The 21,655-nt window shown below is 43.0% G+C and overlaps 1 protein-coding gene across 2 annotated transcripts in view; it reads right to left on the bottom strand.

The window, feature by feature from the left end:
* The window catches only part of dlgap5 (discs, large (Drosophila) homolog-associated protein 5), a 66,567-nt gene extending 63,521 nt beyond the window's left edge, over positions 1-3,046 (bottom strand). Inside the window, exon 1 of one of the 2 annotated variants that reach the window (XM_069910116.1) lies at positions 2,518-3,046. In XM_069910116.1, the coding sequence (XP_069766217.1) occupies positions 2,518-2,890 (373 nt within the window). In that variant the 5' untranslated portion in view covers positions 2,891-3,046. The remainder of the gene's footprint in view (positions 1-2,517) is intronic. The other variant, XM_069910115.1, reaches the window with a different exon arrangement.
* Between the last annotated feature and the right edge of the window lie 18,609 nt (positions 3,047-21,655).

The following is a 21,655-nucleotide window of genomic DNA, read 5'->3' as shown; positions in this document are numbered from 1 at the left end:
TTTCAAGATATCACTAACCACAAGACTACATCATCTGCCTGTGATGCCTCCCTCCCAGATGCACGGAACAACTTCTACACGCGCTTTGAGGTGAAAAATGATGTGGCGGTAAAGAAGGCTTCCTCTCCGTCACATGATCAGGTGCTGTGTCTTACAGTGGCCAACATGAAAAGAGTGTTAAGCAAGGTCAACCCATGAAAAGCTGCTGGCCCAGATAACGTTCCCAGCAGAGTGCTCAGGGGATGTGCGGTTCAGCAGGCAAATTTTTCACATCTCCTCGAGTAGTGCTGTGCTTCTAACAGCTTCAAAGTCACCACCATCATCTCTGTGCCAAAGTAGGCTCCTGTGTCCTGTCTCAATGACTACCGCCCTGTTGCACTCACGTCTACCATCATGAGGGCTTCAAGTCTCATCATGGGGCATATCAAGCTCTTGCTGCAAACCCCTCCCCCCACCTCACTGGAACCCCTACAGTCTGCATATAGATCCAACTGCTCTATGCATGTTCGAATGTTGTTTATTGATTTCAGATCAGCATTCAACACAATCATACCTCAGTGCCGGATAGGGAAGTTGAGTATGCTGGGCATAAACACCTCCCTCTGTAATTGGATTCTTGACAGGGATCTCAGGTAGTCTAGATCAGAAACAGCACTTCTAAGACCCTTACACTGAAGATGGGGACCTCCCAGGGCTGTGCGCTTAGTCCATTGCTGTTCATTCTGCCGATTCACAACTGTGCAGCAATACACAGCCTGAACTACATCATCAAGTTTGCTGAAGATACGACCATGGTGGGCCCAATCAGCAAGAACAAAGTCTGCATACAGAGATAAGGTGCAGTCACTAATGGACTGGTGTGGAACCAACAACCTGTATCTGAATGTTAATAAAAAAAATGGTTGTCAACTTCAAGAGGCCCTGGGGTGGGGGTGAAGGGACAGTAAAGAAAAAAAAAATCACTCTCCACTGACAGTTCTACAGTTGAAATCAAGAGTACCAACTTTATTGGTGTGCATTTGTCAGAGAATCTCACCTGGTCCCTCAACACCAGCTCAATAGCAAGAAAGCCCAGCAGCACTTCTGCTTGCTGGAAAGGCTGTGGAAAGTTCATCTCCCACCCTTCATTCTACAGTATTCTGAGTAATTGCATCACTGTCTATTTTGGAAACTATACCATTTCAGACTGTAAGACCCCGCAGAGGAGTGTGAAGTCAGCGGAGATTATGGGCCCTCCCTTCCTACCATGATGGATATTTACAACACGATTCATGCAGAGGGCAAACAACATTGTGAAGCACCTTTCATACCCCTTGTAAACTTTTTCCCTTCTGCCACCTGGAAGTAGAAACTGTAGCTTTCAGGCCCACATATCCAGATTGTGCAAGGTTTCCCCACCCGCACCCCCCCCCCCCCCCACCCACACCAAGCCATCAGGCTCCTAAAACTAGTACATCATGAACTTTATTGTATTGTGCTTTAATATTTAACTCTCATGTAATTTTCTCCATGGTTCTGTTGAAATGCTCTCATCCTTCCTAGCCGTTGTAACACCACAGGCGTCCAGTGACCCTTCTTTGTCCAGGTGAAATCCCTTGGAATTCAGGACCTCTTGGACCTTTCACACTGCGGTCCAAATTCCCGATAATTTGCCCTCCTTGGGCAATTTAGGGGGACCCCACCCAACCGATGATGCACTACACCCTCACAGAAGAGCAAGTTCAAACCCCGTCCATCCTTTGGTCACTTGCCCGCTAGCTCCCTCCCACCAGCCCGTGCCGCCCCGTCCCCAGGCACGCCGCAACGGCAGCACAATGCTGGACGACTTCGCTTCCCCGTAATCTCACCCACGGCTGGAACCGCTCTGGGAAATCCAGCCACGGGAGGGATTATGGTTAACGAGGTCGGCCGTTCACCCCGCATCGTGCCGCCGTCACAACGTGCCGAAGGAGGGAGGAATATTTTAATCGGCCACTTGACGCAGTGCTGACATCACGAGCCTTACACCACCCCCTCTCCCCCCCCTCGGCCATTTGCCTTTCCCCACCACAGGGAGGGGGACTGTCTGGGAAAGTCTCCCAGGGGCGGGGGGACCATTTAGGAATTCCCAGGCTGACCTTTCCGCGCCAGAGGCTCACGGGAGAGTGCCGGAGATTCTTCATTTTACACCGTGCCGTAGCCGCGGCAAATGAAGGCGGCTTGACTTGAAGTAGAAACCTTTGCTGCATAAAGGGAAGCCGTTTGACCAGCTGAGCTTCTCCACCATTTTGTTTCCACTGCTCTCGACCCAATTGTGACTGAAATGTTTTGGCTTGAGAAAAACCGTCATTGGCCCATTTCCTTTGGAGAAATGAACCCGTGCACATAACGAGTCAATGAGGGGCGCTTAAAACGGTGGTTCTCGGACCCCCTTCCTCATCACAGAGCCCGATGGCCCAGGTGGGATGAAAAGGGCCGGGAGCCACTGGTTGAGAGGAATATGGGCTCAGGCAGGGAAGGGGGTCCAACGCCCCTCACCTGGCAGCGGCGGCGGCGCCACCTCCTCGACGTGCGGCTCCAGCGGCGGCTCGAAGCAGCGGCTCTTGCGGTAGGCCCGATGGCGGTTCTCCTTCTGCGCGGCCGAGCGGCGGCGGGCACCCTTGGCCCGCAGCGCCTCCACGCTCAGCCCCGCCGTCTTGTAGCGCTCGGCGAAGCGGCTGGACGCGGCGGTCTCCATGATGATGGCGGCGGGGAGGGGTGGGATAGACCCTGGCGACGCAGGACACGGTCTCGCCGACAAACCGTCGCGCCCTTTTTTCAAATAAGTAGCCCGAGCTCGCCGATTGGCCGATTCCGAGCCCGCACCCATGCCCATCACCCGCGTCACGCGGCCAACAGCCATTCCCCGCATCCCGCGAACGTGATTGGCTGAAGGCACGGTTGCGCATGCGTCAACGGGCTGCGAGATCCCGCCTTCGGATCAATCGAAACGCCCAGGGCGAGGGCAGAAGGAAACAACGCGGTTCTGATTGGCTGTCGAGACGCGAATAGAAAATATCGTCCAATTGTGTGCTCGGCTATAATCCGGGGCGGGGTCGGATCGGAGAAAACAACAAGGTAAAGTGGGGTGGGGTAAGCAACCGGGCGGGGCGGAGCGGAGAAAGGGGCGGGGCGGAGCGAGAAAGGGCGGGGCGGGGCGGAGCGGAGAAAGGGGGCGGGGCGGGCGGAGCGGAGAAAGGGGGCGGGGCGGAGAAAGCAACAGGGTGAGGTGGGGCATGTTGGAGAGAATAAGCCGGGGTTTGGAGAAAGAAACTAGGCCAGGTAGTAGGAGGGTAGGGAGCGGGGGGGGGGGGCAGGGGGAGAGGGGGGCGGGGGGGGCAGGGGGAGAGGGGGGGCGGGGAGAGGGGGGGCGGGGAGAGGGGGGGCGTGGGGGGGCCAGGGGGAGAGGGGGGGGGCGGGGGAGAGGGGGGGCGGGGGGGGGCAGGGGAGAGGGGGGGCGGGGAGAGGGGGGGCGGGAGAGGGGGGGCGGGGAGAGGGGGGGCGGGGAGAGGGGGGGCGGGGAGAGGGGGGCGGGGAGAGGGGGGGGCGGGGAGAGGGGGGGCGGGGAGAGGGGGGGCGGGGAGAGGGGGGGCGGGGAGAGGGGGGGGCGGGGAGAGGGGGGGCGGGGAGAGGGGGGGCGGGGAGAGGGGGGGCGGGGAGAGGGGGGGGCGGGGCGGGGGGCGGGGGGTTTGTCTGAGTCGCCTGCAGCCCAGATGCATCATTGTGAGTTTTCCCATTTCATTTGACTCTTTCTGCCTGTGTTCCTTTCCCACCCACCCACCAGTCCACTCAGGATCTATGTCACCTTTTCCTTAATCAATCCCCCCCCCCTTCCCCACTTTTGATCAGTGTGGATTCAAGATTGAATATTCATTTATTGCGGTGTAAATTCTCAAGTCGCGTTTATTGTCATCTGATTGTACAAGTTCAACCCAATGAACGTCCTCAGTGCAAAACACCCATACATAACCCACATACAGAGAGACAATATTTATGCAGGGCAAGTATTCATGTACTGTATAAAATAAATAAATGTGTAAATATTGTTTTGTCAATATGAGTCTCAGAAAGTTAGTGTGAGTGGTTCCTTTGATCATTCAGCATTCTCACTGCTTGCTGTTAGAGAAAGAAGCAAAAGAGTGTCGCTTCAGAATGAGTGTATGTGGATTCGCCTCCAGCCCTCTCATAGATTCTGCAACTGCACAGCCCCCAGTTCGATCCTTCAGCAACTCGAGCTCCAGATCCAAACCTCTGACATGATCAGGAAGCCAGTGTTTGAGGCCCTTAAGGACCCTCTCTTGCCTTCAGTACTCTCTTGAATCCCGGCTCCGGAACTTGTTTCCCATGAACCAGTCTCCAGCAGCCAGTGGTCTGTGTGAGGCTCCCTGACCGCGTCGTCAACAGCACGAAGCACGTGTGGGTTCCTCAGCCCGCTGAGCCCCTCGCTGGTCCGTTGCTGTGGTCATCTTCCCTATAGGGTTGTCTGCCCTGCTTCTTCTTTTCAACAGGAGCAGTTCTTCCAGTTTCTGATGCTCTGGCTGATCCGCTGCCCCCCCCCCCCCCCCCCCCCCCACCCCCACCCTGCTGAGAGTTTGCAACCGTTGTTGCTGCAGCCAAAGCACAAGCACTGCTATCTTGGGTACAGACCCCGTGGTTGCAGAATTTTACTTGCAAACAACATGGTTGTTAAACCCATGATAACGTGTGGACCCTTGTAAACCTACTTCACGACAATCTATTTTTAACCTATCTCACACCCATAACCCTCTACTTACATCCTATAGTCTGAATGTTCCTATTGTACATTTTCTCATCATCCTCTCCCTCGCTGAGACCACCTGCCTGTCATCTACATAGCTATCTTGGATTACTTTTCCCATCCCATTCCCACCTGGCTCTATCTGTTGCTCCCTCATAAGATTCCACCTATTTGCATCAGCCTACTACTCTCCCTTCCCCTACCTGGCAGCTTCTGTCATTTTTAAAAACATTTTTACTTATCACTTCCCAGTGTCTGTCTGCCTATACCTCCCTTCTCATCTGGTTCCACCTATCACCTATCAGTCTCTATCTCATCTCTCCCACTCATCAATGTGCACTCTACCTTCTACACTCTGATGCAGGGTCTTGACCTCAAATGTTGACCATCCCTTTGCCTCCATAGAAGTTGCTCAACTCACTGAGTTTCTTTCAGCATTTAAATTAAATTTGAATTAGACCTACAGCCCAACAAGTCTCTGTCACCCAAATTACACCCCATTAACCTACACTTTGGTACGTTTTTGAAGGGTGGTAGGAAACCGAATCCCCCGGAGAAAACCCACGCAGATACAGGGAGAATGTACAAACTCCTTACAGATAACACGGGATTTGAACCCAGGTCTGGTCCCAATCGTTGGCACTGTAAAGGCATTGCACTAACTGCTACTCTAACTGCAGTTTAAGGTTTGTTCCAGATTCCAGCACTATTTTTAAATTTTAGTGATACTGTTACGAGCCCAGAGGACTCCAAAAACCACCAGCAACATAAATTCACCAAGACAATGGTTACATAAATAAAAGCGTTTTTAATTTTCTTCATACATAATGATAAGATCAATATTTAACTTGTTACTATTAATGTAACAACCCTCTTATAATTTTAAGTGCCAGTGTATGTAATGTGTATGTGTTTAGGTAATTTTTTTCTTTCACTGTCCAATCATTCACTTTTCATTTCCCCAAGTTCACTGGTATCAGGAAGTTTTCTTATTGTGCACAGAATTTAACAGTTAGGATCTTCACCAGACTCTCGTCCTTTAACTCAAATTGTTACTGCAAAGGAAGGCCTTTGTTGGTTTCAGAGATATAATTGTTGTTCATTAGACACACACACAAACTGATCTTCTTCAATCAGCCACTTCAAGGAGTCACGTGATGGAGTAGTGGCCGGTAGGGGAATTCCAGCCCTCTCCAGAAAAGTAAAAAAAAGGTAGAGAAAAACAAACTCACTAACACAGAAACCATAACAAATTGAAAGTGAAAGTGTGGAGAAAATGGCAGCAAAGAAAGAAAAACCAAAAACAACGGGAAGAAAAGAAGAAGGAAGGACGTCGGAAGAGGAAGGTGAAGGCCTTACTGGTACGAGGAAGCCTGCCGTGGAGAGAGAAGCCCGCTCCCTGAGATCAGTGGAAACCCCAAACTCAGGACTACAAAGATGGCTCACGGAGCCAAACAAAAGTGCGAAACTGCGCATGCGCGCGATGCACAAGACAAAAACAACACCGACGGGAGGGGGGACCAGCTGAGGAGTAAATCTCCACATCTGAAACAGACAAGTATAACATGACAGCAAGACTCTAACAGGAAAACATAGAAAATAACGGGAACAAGAAGGAAGAGAATAAAAATAGGAAATCAAAGAAACAACAGATGACTAACTCAGAGGAAGAAGATCAACACCAAGACACTTTTAATAAAAATAAGAAGAACAAAAATACCCAACAAAATAAAACAAACAACTCAACAAGAAAACCAGAAGAGACAGAGGTAAAGGACACAGATCCTGGAGTGGACTCAGAAGAAGAGGAGGAAGAACAGAGAGAAATGGAACATGAAGGGAAGGGCAAGTACATGGATATATTTTTTTAAAGAATATATGGAAACAGTAAAAGAATGGCAGACACAAGAATTCAGTGAAATAAAAAGTACAGAAAAAAATGAATAGATTAGAGATGATCATGACAGAAATAGGAAGAAGAGTAGACAAGGTGGAAGAACGAGAAACAGCCATAGAAATAGAGGTAGATGACTTAAAAGAGAAATTAGAATAATCTGATAAAAAAGTTAAAGAGACACAGGAGCTGTTAGCTCAGAAGATAGATATAATGGAAAATTATAATAGAAGAAACAATATAAAGATAGTGGGCCTTAAGGAAGATGAAGAAGGCAAAAATATGAAAGAATTTATAAAAGAATGGATCCCCAGGGTCCTAGGAAGGCCAGAATTACAGGAAGAAATGGAAATAAAAAGGGAACACAGAACATTAGCCCCTAAACCACAACCACAACAAAAAACAAGATCCATTCTAGTAAAATTCCTAAGATATACAAAAGGAGAAAATATATTGGAGAAGGCAATGAAAAAAATCAGAGAAGACAAAAAGCCACTGGAATACAAGGGTCAAAAATTTTTTTTCTATCCAGATATAAGTTTTGAACTCCTGAAGAAGAGGAAGGATTTTAATGCAGCAAAAACGACCCTATGGAAAAAAGGTTATAAATTTATGTTAAAATACCCAGCGGTACTTAAAACCCGGGGCAGCAAAGCAAACTTCTCGGATCCGGAAAAAGCACAAAAATTTGCAGAACTACAAAACAGACAGAGAGATGAAGAGATGTAACAAGAACAAAAATGACAACAAACTATATATAAGGAAGAAGAATAAAGTATAAGTAAGAACTAAGAAGGGAAATAAAGGGAAGAAAGGAAGTAAGGAGGGAATTAAGAGAGTGACCTTTCTTATATATGAAGATTAAAATATTTTCTGGGGGGGGCTGGGTGGGGAAGAATAACAGTCACTGCAAAATCAGTTTACGCTTGCGAGCGGATTCGCAAATCCAAATGGAGAGGGGAGATGTGGTTGCCCGACAAGGGACAAAGGGCAACTCAGAAAGGGGAGGGACTATTGGGGTTAAAGGAATTTTAGATATGAGAATAATGGAAATATTTTATGTTTTATAAATGTTGTCTTATAATGTGTTCAAAAAAAGAAAGCAGAAATGGATAAGAAGGCAAGGTGGTGATGAGGAAATGGAAAGGAAAGATAAACAAAGTATGAAATGACTATGTTGAACTATATGACTTTAAATATTAATGGAATACATAACCAAATCAAAAGGAAGAAACTGTTAAATTTACTGAAAAAATTGATATAGCATTTGTACAAGAAACACATCTAACTGAAGTGGAACACAAGAAATTAAAGAGAGATTGGATAGGACATGTAACAGCAGCATCATATAATTCAAAAGCCAGAGGAGTAGCTATATTCATCAATAAAAATGTACCAATCAAAATAGAAGAGGAAATAATAGATCCAGCAGGGAGATATGTAATGATAAAATGTCAGATATATTCAGAATTTTGGAATTTACTCAATGTATACTCAGCTAATGAAGAAGATCAAAAATTTATGCAAGATATCTTTTTGAAGATAGCAGATACGCAAGGGAACATACTAATAGGAGAGGATTTTAACCTTAATTTGGACTCAAACATGGATAAAACTGGAAAAAAAACTAACAGAAAGAACAAAGTAACCAAATTTATAATTAAATTGATGCAAGAAATGCAACTTTTGGATATATGGAGGAAACAACACCCAAAGGAAAAGGAATATTCATATTATTCGGGTAGACACAAAACATACTCAAGGATAGACCTATTCCTGTTATCAGCCCACATTCAAGGGAGAGTTAGGAAAACGGAATATAAAGCTAGATTATTATCGGGTCACTCACCCCTGTTATTGGAAATAGAGCTAGAGGACATCCCACCAAGAATGTACAGATGGAGATTAAACTCCATGTTACTTAAAAGACTGGATTTTAGAGAATTCATTGAACGACAAATTAAATGTACTTTGAAATAAATACGGAATCAGTGAAAGATAAGTTTATACTATGGGACGCAATGAAAGCGTTCATCAGAAGGCAAATAATAAGTTATGTAACTGAGATGAAGAAGGACTACAATCGGGAAGCAGAACAGTTGGAAAGGGAAATAACAAATACAGAAAAAGAATTAGCAATAAAGGAAGATACAACTAAAAGAAGAGAATTGGCAGATAAAAAAATAAAATATGAAACACTACAAACATATAAGGTGGAGAAGAACATAATGAAGACAAAACAGAAATATTATGAGCTAAGAGAAAAAACGCACAAAATTCTAGCATGGCAGCTTAAGACAGAACAAACTAAAAGAATGGTATTGGCATTAAGGAAAAAGGACAAACAAATTACATATAATTCAACAGAGATCAATGAAAACTTCAGGGAATTCTACAAACAACTATATCAAACTGAAAACGAGGGGAAAGAAGACAAAATAGATGAATTTCTAACTAAAATTGAACTACCGAAATAGAAGAATTACAGGAGATAAAAAAAAGCTACTGAACAATAAAACACCAGGAGAGGATGGATTCCCAATAGAATTCTATAAAACATTTAAAGACTTATTAATTCCTCCCCTCCTGGAAGTAATCAACCAGATTGATAAAACACAAAACATTCCAGATTCATGCAAAACAGCAATATTTACAGCAATACCAAAGACAGGGAAAGATCCACTAGCACCAGCGTCATATAGACCAATATCTTTACTTAACACAGATTATAAGATAATAGCTAAACTATTAGCAAACAGATTGGCCGACTATGTACCAAAAATAGTAAATCTAGACCAAACTGGATTTATTAAAAGAAGACGAACAACGGACAATATCTGTAAATTTATTAACTTAATTCATGCAGTAGATGGAAATAAAACTCCAACAGTAGCGGTTGCTTTAGACGCAGAGAAGGCCTTTGACAGAGTAGAATGGAATTATTTATTCAAAGTACTACAAAAATTCAGCCTACCAGAGAAATATATTAATTGGATTAAAGCATTATATAAGGGGCCATTGGCGAAAGTGACAGTAAATGGATATATATCAAACCAATTTAAATTAAGCAGATCAACAAGGCAGGGATGTCCACTATCTCCCTCACTGTTCGCGTTAGCTATAGAACCACTAGCAGAACTGATAAGAACAGAAAATAAAATAAGAGGGATAAAAATAAAAGACAAGGAATATAAAATCAGTCTATTTGCAGATGACGTTATAATATACTTAACAGAACCAGAAATATCAATAAAAGAATTACATAGGAAATTGAATGAATATGGAGAAGTATCGGGGTACAAGATCAACGCAAATAAAAGTGAAGCAATGCCAATGAATAATGCGGATTTCACAAAGTTTAAGAAAGAATCACCATTTAGATGGCAAACACAAGCAATGCGATACCTAGGTATACAACTAAATAAAAATCTCGGCCATCTATATAAACTAAATTATCATCCATTAATGAAAAAATTACAAGACGACTTAGAGCATTGGAAAGACTTACCACTAACATTGATATGAAGGATAAACTGTATTAAAATGAATATTTTCCCAAGGATACAATACCTATTACAGTCATTACCAATTCACCTAACAGAGAAATTCTTCAAGGAGCTAAAGAAAATAATAAGGAAATTCTTATGGAAAGGGGGGGAAACCGAGGATAGCACTAGATAATACTATATAAATGGGATGAAAAATTGGTGCAACATAGGAATTCACTGGTATTGCATCATCTGCTCAACATTTGGAAGAAGATTCACGTAGAAAGGAATAAAACAAATTACCAACTACCAAAACTAATATTGATGCAAAATCAGCTAATCCCTTTCACAATAGATAACCTTTCCTTCAGAGAATGGGAGAGAAAAGGGATCAAAAGAATAGAAAATTGTTTTTCGGGAAATAAATTATTATCCTTTGAACAAATGAAGGATAAATATAATATAACTCACGATACAATGTTTGCATACCACCAACTGAAAACCTACTTGAAGGACAAATTGGGAAAAAGTCTGAGGTTACCAGAAGGAAGCAATTTTGAATATGTGATTACAGACACAATGATAATTAAAAAAATTATAACAAACGTACATCAATCTGCAAGAAAAGGAGAATGAGGAAACAAATGGTAAACCTAAACAAAAATGGGAACAAGATCTAAACATAAAGATAAAGAATGAAACATGGGAAAAGCTATGCTCCGGAACTATGAGAAATACAATAAACACGAGGTTACGCATGATACAATATAACTGGATACACAGGCTATACATCACACCTCAAAAGTTAAATAAATGGGACCCAACAGTATCAGACAGATGTTTTCGCTGTAAATAGGAAACGGGAACAACAATTCATGCAATTTGGACATGTGAGAAAGTGAAAAAATTTTGGGAAGATCTAAACCAGATATTAAATAAAATCACAAAAAGCAATATACCAAAAAAACCCAGAGATCTTCCTCCTAAGTAATATAATAAATAAAGAATTTGGACTCAATTTGGATGGAGCACAAAAAAGATTTGTTATGATAGCCCTAGCTGTAGCAAAAAAATGTATTATGTCAACCTGGAAATTAGAAGACAACTTGAGAATACAACAATGGTACATAGAAATGAATAAATGTATTCCATTAGAAAAAATAACATATAATTTAAGAAATAAAATCACAATATTCGAACAAATATGGGAGCCATACATGAAATACAATAGAGAAATCCTACCATGGACTTCCACCACCTAAAATGACAGAAGGAGAAGACAATGAAAATAACTGACTCAGTAAAATTTCTTGTTTATTTTTATTAAGTGACAACATTGTTTAACGGGTTTAATGTATCTTATAGATTGAACTTCAAATAAATGGGAAAGGGGGTGAGGGAGGGAGGGAAGGGAGGGGGGAGAAAAGGGGAGAAAATGACACTATATATTCTAGAGAAAAAATGTCTATGTATCTTGGTCAATATGGTTTATAGTGTGTAAAAAAAAAATCAGCCACTTCTGTGTCTTGCCGAAGAAACTTTCCCCCTCATGGGTTTTCCAAAGGATAACCTCTTCTTCCAGGTTACCACAGGAGAAACACAATAACCAGTCACATCCTCTTGTAATTGACTACAAGTGTTTAGAATAGGCTGAACTCAGAACTCAAAAGCCATCAAATGGGGTCTTATGGCAGGTCTATAAAAAGTGCAGTTTCCAACACCAATTTCTCCTGTAAACTGACTGTATCACTCCCTCCCTCTCTCCAAAGAGAATAGCATGTTTTTTATCTCTCTCTGCAAAAACGTGACCCTGGAATGGGACGAATCCGGAGAACCCAGAAAAACACATGAAAGTCATGTGACAAACATACAAATTCCTTAGAGTTTGAACCAGGGTTGCTAAACCATTAAACTAACTGCTGCCCAAATCTGCATTTTCTTGAGTCTCTGTTGAATGTTTTTCAGGAAGGTATTCCTTCATTTCACTGTTCCAGGAGGAAAAAGAAGAAGTGGTTGGTATTCTGGTCAAAACACGGAAATGCTGGAGGAACTCAGTAGGTCTCGCAACAGCCTTAGGGGTATTACTGAGGTTTTGGTCCTAACCCCTTCTTCACAGAATAAGAAAAAGGAAGCAGGGGTCTGAATAAAAGAAATGGCAGGGAGGAGTCCAGACCAAAAGACAAAAGGTGTAAAATTGATATGATAAGAGGAAAGGTGAGAAATTAGTTTGTCTCTTGAAAGGAATCAGAGGGAAAAGAGAATAGAAACAAAACTAGAGGAAAGAAGACAGGGGAACGAAGATGAGAAATGTTACACACCAGCCCCCCCCCCCCCCCCCCCCTTCTCTGGCGGCCACAGCACATTTAAGTAAAAGCCTTGTTTCCTTTTCACCTCATGCAACACAATTCTTCAATTCTTTTAATGTTTTTTATGGAGTTGATAGGAGAGAAGTACAGAAGAAATGACTGCTTCACAGGGAAGGCGACCCATAAACTTTGAGCAGAGTTCTAGGAGGCAATTGCCAAATAAAAGGTTGGATATTGAGAAGACGCCAGGAGAAAAGGTGCTAACATGTCTCCAAGGTCTCATGCACTGCCAGAATGAGACCACCTGCAAATTGGAGGAATATCACATCATCTTTGGTCCTAGTTGAATCGGATGACATTGACATTCTCCAATTTCCATTTCCCGCCCCCCCCATATCTACTTTCCTCTAGCTCTGTCACTCCCTCTTAACTTTTTCTTCTGTCTCCTCCACCCCAGCTCCGCCTTCACAGCGTTGACCTCACCCCCCTCCTTCCCCATCAATTCTCACCGTTTCTCTTTTATTTAGGCGCTGCCTGCTTTTTCCATTACCTTGAAGAAGGCCTCAGGCCCAAAACATCGGTAATATATTTTTATCTCCTATGAATGCTGAAAGACTGGCTGAGCTTCTCAAGCATTCCTGCGCTTTTACGACATCTGCAGACTTTCATGGTATTCTGGTCTGCCCTGGCTCAGGGCCAGATTGGAAACCCCTGGAAATCCAGTATCGTTGTAGTGCTTGATGTAAATAACTAGAACTGCCAACAATCGCACTGCACAACAGATGGAGCCATTGGCTAACTTGTGAACACTACCTTCTACTTCCTATGGATTCTGCACAAGCTGCTGAGTTTCTCCAGCATTGTTGTGTGTTGTACTGGACCTCAGCATCTTGATTAACGTCAGATGTACAAAGAAGTGTGGTGTTTGAGAGCTTGTTTTAATGCAGAGAAGCATGTTCAGTGTTTAATGTGCCTCTTGGTTTGACAAAAAGAGAAAGAGAGACATTTCATAAGAAAATCTCAGAAATAATTTTGACCAAAGGGTGTGCAAGAACAGAGATCTGGATGTGGATAAATCTAAAAAATGCAGCATACATTGATAAAATGGTTCATAAAAGATGCCATGTGCACATAATATGGCCACTGTATGTGAATGTAATGATATGTGTATGCTACAATTAATGAAGGCAAGTTAATGTTCCATATTGAATAACCTTGTAAAGAATGAAGTATATCTTTGGGAAAAAGTATATGATCCTTTGTCTCATCAGGGCTGAAGACTTTTAACAGTTAGTGCAATACTGTAACAGCGCAAGAGACCCTGGCTCAAATCTGGCCCAGTATATAAGGAGTTTGTACATTATCCCTGGATTTCCTCTGGGTGCTCTGGTTCCTCTCACCTTTCAAAACATACCAGGGTTGTAGGTTAATTAGCTGTAATTGGGCAGCATGAGCTGCTGGGCCGAAAAGACCTGTTACTGTGCTCTATGTCTAAATTTAACACTGTGAGAAATTTTATAACTGGAGACTTGCAATCAATTCTGGCCATCTTACTTCAGGAAATATTTGAAGGCTGACAGGAGGGTGCCGAGGAGATTTACCGGAATGGTTCAACAATGCAGGATGTTGTACAATGCATGAGATATTGTGCTATGTAGGAGATGTAATAATTAGTCTGCTCACAAAACAATCTCTTAGGTCCTAGTTGAATCGGATGACATTAACATTCTCCAATTTCCATTTACCCCACCCCCCCACCACCCATATCTACTTTCCTCTAGCTCTGTCACTCCCTCTTAACTTAGTATCTGAGACTATAAATAAACTTGAACTTGAACTACTGAATGAGGAATTTTAGTCACAACGTTAGACCAGAAAACCTGGGGTTGATTGTCTCGGATCATGGAAGGTAGAGAGAAGATTTGATTTTTTTTAGATAGAGGAAGTACGTAGAATCTGTTTGCAAAAGTAGACAGTTCAAGGACCAGGAATTCAGATGTACATATTTGCGACAAAAGATAAAAGGAGAATGTGAGAGAAATCATTTTGAAGCAATGTAATTATGATCTAGAACTGGTGGAAACATATACAATCAGGGCTATGAATTTTAAAAAATGGCGCACTGCCAGGGTTGCAGTAATGGCAGTGCCGCTGCTGGCGCAGTCACGGGAGAGTGGGGAGCGGAGTTGCTCTGAAGGTTTCAACCACCCAGTCGGTCCTAATGCCAGTGGAGTTTGAGGAGATTTGGTATGTCACCGAGGACTCTCGGGAACTTCTACAGATGTGCCATTGAGAGCATTCTGGCTGGCTCCTTAACTTTCTGTTATGGAAGTGCTAATGTTCAGGACAAGAAAAAACTGGAGAGGATTGTTAGCTTGGCCTGCAACATCACGGGCACCAGTCTTCACTCCATCGAGGACACCTACAAGAGGAGGTGTCTTAAGAAAGCAGCCTTTATCCTTAAAGGCCCCCACCACCCAGGCCGTGCACTCTTTACTCTGCTACCATCAGGGAAAAAGGCACAGGAGCTTGAAGACGAGCGCTCAGTGGCACAAGAACAGCTTTTTCCTTTCTGCCATCAGATTCCTGAATGATCAATGAACCTCTGACACTGCTTCTCTTGCATGATGTTTATTTATTTGATAAAGTGATTTATATAAATGTTTGCACTGTGATTCTACCACAAAAAAGTAATTTCGTTCATAACAATAAAGTTCTTATTCTGATTCTGTATGTTTTATCGCTAAGGTTACAGTTGCAGGAAGTATTCAGCAGATGGAGCTGCAGCATTTGGGATGTGGACTAGACCAGTCATTCTCAACCTATTTTATAGCTATGTGCTCCCCTACAACACCCCCCCCCCCCCAACCTTTCATCCATCCCTCAGTATTTTGCTCCAAGTTTATGGGCTCCCTTCACTGTGAAGCAGTCAAGTTTTGGTTTCTTCCTTCCTTCTCTCTTTCTGACTACATAAGGTTTCATGGAAGTCCAACTCCCAACTAAATGCCACACGATGGAATGTGGAAATGCAGAGTTGCATTCCCCTGGAGAAAATCACATATAATCTAAGGAAGAAACATGACACATTTGTCACGGTGTGGCAACCTAACTTGAAATATATTGGCACACATGTTTCTTTTCAGTTTCATTCTGAGTTTTTTTTTTACTTTTTAATTTAATGTTATCAATGTGATTAACTTGACTGTAATTTCAGTTGTATGGAGGTGGTGAAGTGGGAATGGGGATAAGTACAGACTCTATGTTACATGAATGTTAAAAGAAATTATACGGTTTGTTTAAATTTTACAAGAATATGAAAATAAAAAAAACATAAAAAATGTACCTGTGAAAAGAAAAAAAGGCTTTTACTTAAATGTGCTGTCCCTCCTCCCACCCTGGTGAGAATGGCTGGATTAGGCTCAGTTTTGTAAGGTTTTGTATTTAAACATACAATTGAAAAGCAATGCTCCAGATTAGCACAAAGTTCTGATGCCTACCTTTATCTTATCCATGTCTTCATAATTTTATACGTTTTTAAGATACACTCTCATTCTTCTAAATTCCAGAGAGTACAGACCCAGACAACTCAATCTCTGCTCATTGGCTAACCCCCTCATCTCTGAAATCAACCTGTGAATGTACAATAAAAGAATAAAAATGTGTAGTGCAATGGAAAAAAAATGGGGTCAATTGGATTGTTCTTGCAAAGATCTGGCATGAATTTGGTAGGCTGAATGGCCTACTTTGTTCTAACTCTGAGATTGTGTTTGGAATTGATTTTTTTGGGGGGAAAAGTATGGGTAAATGGATTGCAGAGATGGAAGATGTTCCAGAGGTAGAGAGGAGTAAAATCAAGAGGGATTTGCAAGTTTGAAATCCTTGGGGGCAATGAATCTCCTGGGTCATTGGGAGGATGGATAATGGATAATTGTTGCACGGAGGAAATGGGCAGAAAATGGGGGAAATGAATCACACTAATTTTCCAAATTCTCTACCAGCTGAGGTCTCTGAAAATACCATTACCTATTCCAGGTTGCTTATCTGGGCCTAGATGGATGTACTGGCTGTGAGTTAAAGCTTTTCTCTTCATAAAGGATGAAAAATCTGTTATTATTTCCTTCACTATAGTTTTATCCTTTTTATCTTACCTCCTATCTCTCTCATTGTCTATTTACCAACATCACCATTCTGTCCACCACAATTGCATGGATCTCCCAATTCCCTTAGTGACATGTCTGCCCATGGTCTAATGCACTGTCAGAATGAGACCACCCTCAAATTGGAGGAACAATGCTTCATCTTCCATTTGGGCATCCTCCAACAGGATGGTATTTTCATCGACTTCTCTGGTCTCCTTTAAACCTCACCCCCACCTCTTCTTCTGTTGCCTTTCCCCCAGGACTCTCTCTCTCCCTCTCTCTCTCTCTCTCTCTCTCTCTCTCTCTCTCTCTCTCTTCCCTTTTCTCTCTGTTTCCTTTTGCAGAGCCAAAATAAATTCTTACATTTCTTCGTATCAGTTCAAATTAATACCTTTTGTCGGTCTGGACTCCTCTCCCTGCCATTCTTGAATCTTTATTCTGATGCCTTCTTGTTCTTGGCTTGTACCTTAAAGAAATGCTCAGGCCCGAAACAACGGTAATATATCTTTACCTCCTATGGACACTAAGAGACTGGCTGAGTTCCTTCAGGATTTCTGTGTGTTTTCACCAATCTGTCTACCTATTTATTTATCATTTTTACTCTCTATTTATCTCTTTCCCTTTATATATTTTCTCCATTTCTCTCTATTGATCTATTTATCTATCATCTGTTTCTTTTACTCTGATCATACATTTTGTCTATCTTTTCATCCCTCTATCCATTCATTTGCCTGGAATGAATGGGCAAATTGACATGTACCAGCCAGATATTATTTTCTTCATGAGCACCTTACATTCTTAATCTCTGATGCTTCATGAACCTTGATTCTGGAGCCTTTAGTTTGTGTTTCATCTGGGAAAGAGCTGCTGAATCTGAGCCATTGGTTAAAAGGATCATCCAGCTATGTCACTGTGTTAGTCACCCTATAAAGGCTAAACACAAACTGCCCTACTTCTGGATTAGCATTTTGTCTGATAAATAATGTAGCTTTCATTAATAATAGCCTTTCCCTCACAACCCAGGGAACTCATTGGTTTGTCTCTCCATTTCTCAAATCTCTGACTACCTGTGTCTTCCCTCCTCCTCCTCCCCCTCCTCCTCCTCCTCCTCCTCCTCCTCCTCCTCCTCCTCGCTTTCTGATGTGTCTGTTACAGTATCATCTGGTATCAGTTTTGTTCCAATGCTGTTATATGTTGAACAGCCTTGATAAAAAGCCCAAGGCCTATGCTACATCTTCAAAGAGTAGAAGACCAGCAGCAGGTATATTAAGAAAGCAGAGGAAATAATATGATTAAGAACTGGCAGTTCCCAAGAGGGAGAGAGGATTGAGAAAAAAAATTGCTGGGTTTTGGAGGAAAAGTAGTTGAATGGCATTAATTTGATCATTCTGACAGCAAGTACACGTTCAATGGGTCCAGGGACCATTGATGATGGTTACCGTTTCCCCGTAGAATATAGTCCCAACACATCAACTACATTTATTGTGGTCCAGTGCCAATGCAAAAGCTAATCTTTTCTCATACATTGCATACCAATAAATAAATTGGCTATCTAATTACAGAAGCAGATGAACAGCCAGCAGTTCTAGTTACCAAGGATATCAAGGTGAATAGAATCATAAAGCCCACCACGCCCATGCCAACCACATTGGGATTCTAGGCTAGTCCCTTTTGTCTGTATTTGATCCATATCCTGCTAAGCCCTTCATATCCAGATATCTTTCCAAAAGAACGTGGAAGGACAAAATCCTTCATGCTTTTACATTTTCCACTGGCAGTTCGTCCCAGATTGGGATCAGCCGCTATGTGGGAAAACTGCCCAGCTTAAATCTCTCCCCTCCCCACCATTATCACCAATTGTCAAGCTTGACTGGGCCTCACCAACCTCTCCCATTCTTACTCCCAAGATCTCTTCTTTCCCTTTCTCTCTCCCTTTCCTTGGGATCTTCCCTCTCTCGTGTGCTCTCTCTCTTTCATGTACTAATCCAAATGCCTCATTGTACCTTTCCTCTTGTTGCTTTCCCAGTTATTTAAGATGTGTGCTCTATTACAGATAGTTTTTCGAAACTCAATTGCCTCGTAATTCACCCATGTTACACTCTCAACAGCACTATGCACTTTGCTTTCAAAACTCAACCAGAGTTTGACGGTACAATGCAACAAGGACGCAAACAGTTCACCATCTTACTGCAATCAACCAAGGTGAATTTTGTGGCAACAATATTTGTAAGTGGTTCTGTTAAATCATCCTCTCAAATCCTATGGGGACCAGGAAAATAAAAAAAAATTCAGCGAGTTGAAGTCTTGTGTGTTTCCTTCCTCGTGATGTTCCTCTAAAAGAGCTTCATGGTCATTTTTGAGGACCGTGACAGAAACACCAACTAAGTGGTCTCTCTCTCTTTCTCTTCCTCCCCTCCCTGCTTTTTATTGTCTTTCAAGAAATCCTAGGACTCCTTGATCTCCCTTGATCTTCTGCACCTCTTGTGATCCTCTCTCTCTCACAGTGATCCCCTCAACCTGCTATCCCCCCTCCTCCACAATTATCCCACTCACCTCCATTTCCTATTCTTCCACCTCTTCAGCAATAATTTTTTTTCCCTTAAACTCCTTCCCTCAATTCATTCCATATGTGACCTCCTTGTTGAGAAGGCAAATGCTTGCAATTTAAGCTTCTCTGTGCATTTAACTCAGCAATTTTTGTTCTGTTGCATTTGCCTAGGCAGTTCTCGCAGATTGTATACAATTGTGATGGGGCTCTCATAAACTGCTGCTTTTATGTATATTTTCTGGAAAAATGTTGATATGGGAGCTTGTTGTGACAGATTCTTCCATGACATAAATCATAAATCAAAGAATTCATGAAACAAAGTATTGAGTACAGGAGTTGGGATGTTATGGTGGGGTTGTATAAGACATTGGTGAGGACAAATTTGGAGTATTGCATGTAGTTCTAGTCACCTAACTACAGGATAAGATTGAAGGAATGCAGAGAAGATTTACTAGGATGTTGCCAGGTCTTCAGGAGTTGAGTTACAGGGAAAGATTAAAGAGGTTTCGACTTTATTGCTTGGAGAATTGAAGAATGAGGGGAGATTTGATAGAGGTTTACAAAATCATGAGGGGAATAGACAGATTAAATGTGAATAGGCTTTTTCCACCTAGATTAGGAGAGATAAATACCAGAGGGCATGGCCTTAAGGTGAAAGGGTAAAGGTTTAGGGGGAACTTTTTCACTCAGAGAGTGGTGGGAGTGTGAACAAGTTGCCATCTGACATGGTAAATGCAAGCTCGCTCTTAAGTTTTAAAATAAACTGGATAGATACAAGGATGGGAGAGGTCTGGAGGTTACGTAGTGGGTGCAGGTCAGTGGGACTAGCAGTATGATGTTTATGGCACAGTCCAGAAGGGCCAAATGGCCTGCTTTCTGTCCTGTAGTATTTTAAAAAAAATTATTTATAAATTGACAACCACAAAAAATTCACATATTTTACAATATTAATAAGATCCATTTCAAATGCATGTAGTGTATATAAGAAGAAAAGAAAGAAAAAATAGAAACAAAGACCCCCCCCCCCCCCACTTCCCTCCTCAAACTCCCTACAAAGCAAAAAAGTATAAGACAAGAGATCTTTTACAGGGGCACTCTTTACTATAAGGCTTCTTCTAATATACAGAGACCTTTTGGACAAAGGGAATATCTGAGTTTTATTTAAATATTCATACCTACACTTTATAAATATGGGTACTGTAGCAACTGTGTCACCGTGCAAAATGAAGAATGAGAAAATGATCAGACGTAGTTGAGTCGAAGTTCAGTATACGCCATTTACTCTGTCACACGCCGCTTATTAAAACCCCATGGGTTCCAAAATGACGTCATCGCTTTGCGAAGTCATGACCTCACTTGGAACCTCCTGAGCTGGTTCAATTAAGCATCCATGGTACCCCTTGCCCAGAACCAACGACGGGGCTAAACGTCTGGTGCCATTACTGTCCACCGCTCTTGGGTGGTCATCTGGGCCTTCGCATCAGGGGTCGTGGCAAGGGCCGATCAAGGTCAGTCAATTGCAGATGTCTCTGGGTGCCCCCCAATGTCCAGTACACAAATTGTACAATTGTCTCGTAGCACTCTGATGGGACCCTCATATGGCCTCTGTAAGGGTGGCCTGTGTGCACCTTGACGCACACATATAAACTCACAGCCCCGGAGTTCCTTTGGGATGAAGGGTGTCATTGTTCCATGCCTTGACGTGGGAACTGGGGCCAATTTTCCAAGCCGCCCCCGCAGTCTGCTGACACCTCCTGTCCGCGTATGGGCACAAACTGCCCAGGAACAATGAGTGAGGCTCCATAAACCAACTCTGCCGATGAGGAGTTTAGATCCTCCTTGGGTGCCATTCTTATTCCTAGGAGGATCCAGGGCAGCTCACCTGCCCAATCAGGTCCCTGGAGATGGGCCATTAGTGCAGCCTTCACGTACCTATAGAACTGCTCCACCAGGCCATTCGACTGCGAGTGGTAGGCTGTCATATGGTGGAGCTGCAGTCCCTGCAGTTGCGCAAAATATCCCAGACTGCAGAGGTAAACTGGGCTTCTGTTGGAGGTGACGTGTGGGTAGGCTGAACCGAGATATCCAGGCAGAAAAAAAGCTCTGGCGCATGAATCGTTTGATGAGTTTGTCATAGGAACTGTGTCCGGCCACTTAGTGAATCAGTTGATGACTGTTATCAAGTACCTAGACCTTCAACGGGCCAACCATACATGTGGTTGAATCTGCGCTGCGGTAGCTGGAAAGGTTGAAGCGGCACCTTCACGTGCCTTTACACTTTTGCAGATTGGCAGTCAATGCATGGCTTTGCCCAGTGCATGACCTGCTTTTTGAGTCCATGCCATACAAACGTCGGCTATCAGAAGTACTTTCGCTCGAATGGAGGGGTGGGACAGTCCGTCAATGGCATCGAAAATGCAATGTCTCCATGCAGCAGGGATGATAGGGTGAGGCTGACGTGTGGAAACGTCGCACATGAGAGAGCCCAGGTTGCAGGCTCATG

This window comes from Narcine bancroftii, chromosome 13, assembly GCF_036971445.1.
Source record: "Narcine bancroftii isolate sNarBan1 chromosome 13, sNarBan1.hap1, whole genome shotgun sequence".
Lineage (NCBI taxonomy): Eukaryota > Metazoa > Chordata > Chondrichthyes > Torpediniformes > Narcinidae > Narcine > Narcine bancroftii.
Note: the sequence above shows the minus strand (reverse complement) of the source record. Positions and strands in the feature narration are given on the sequence as shown.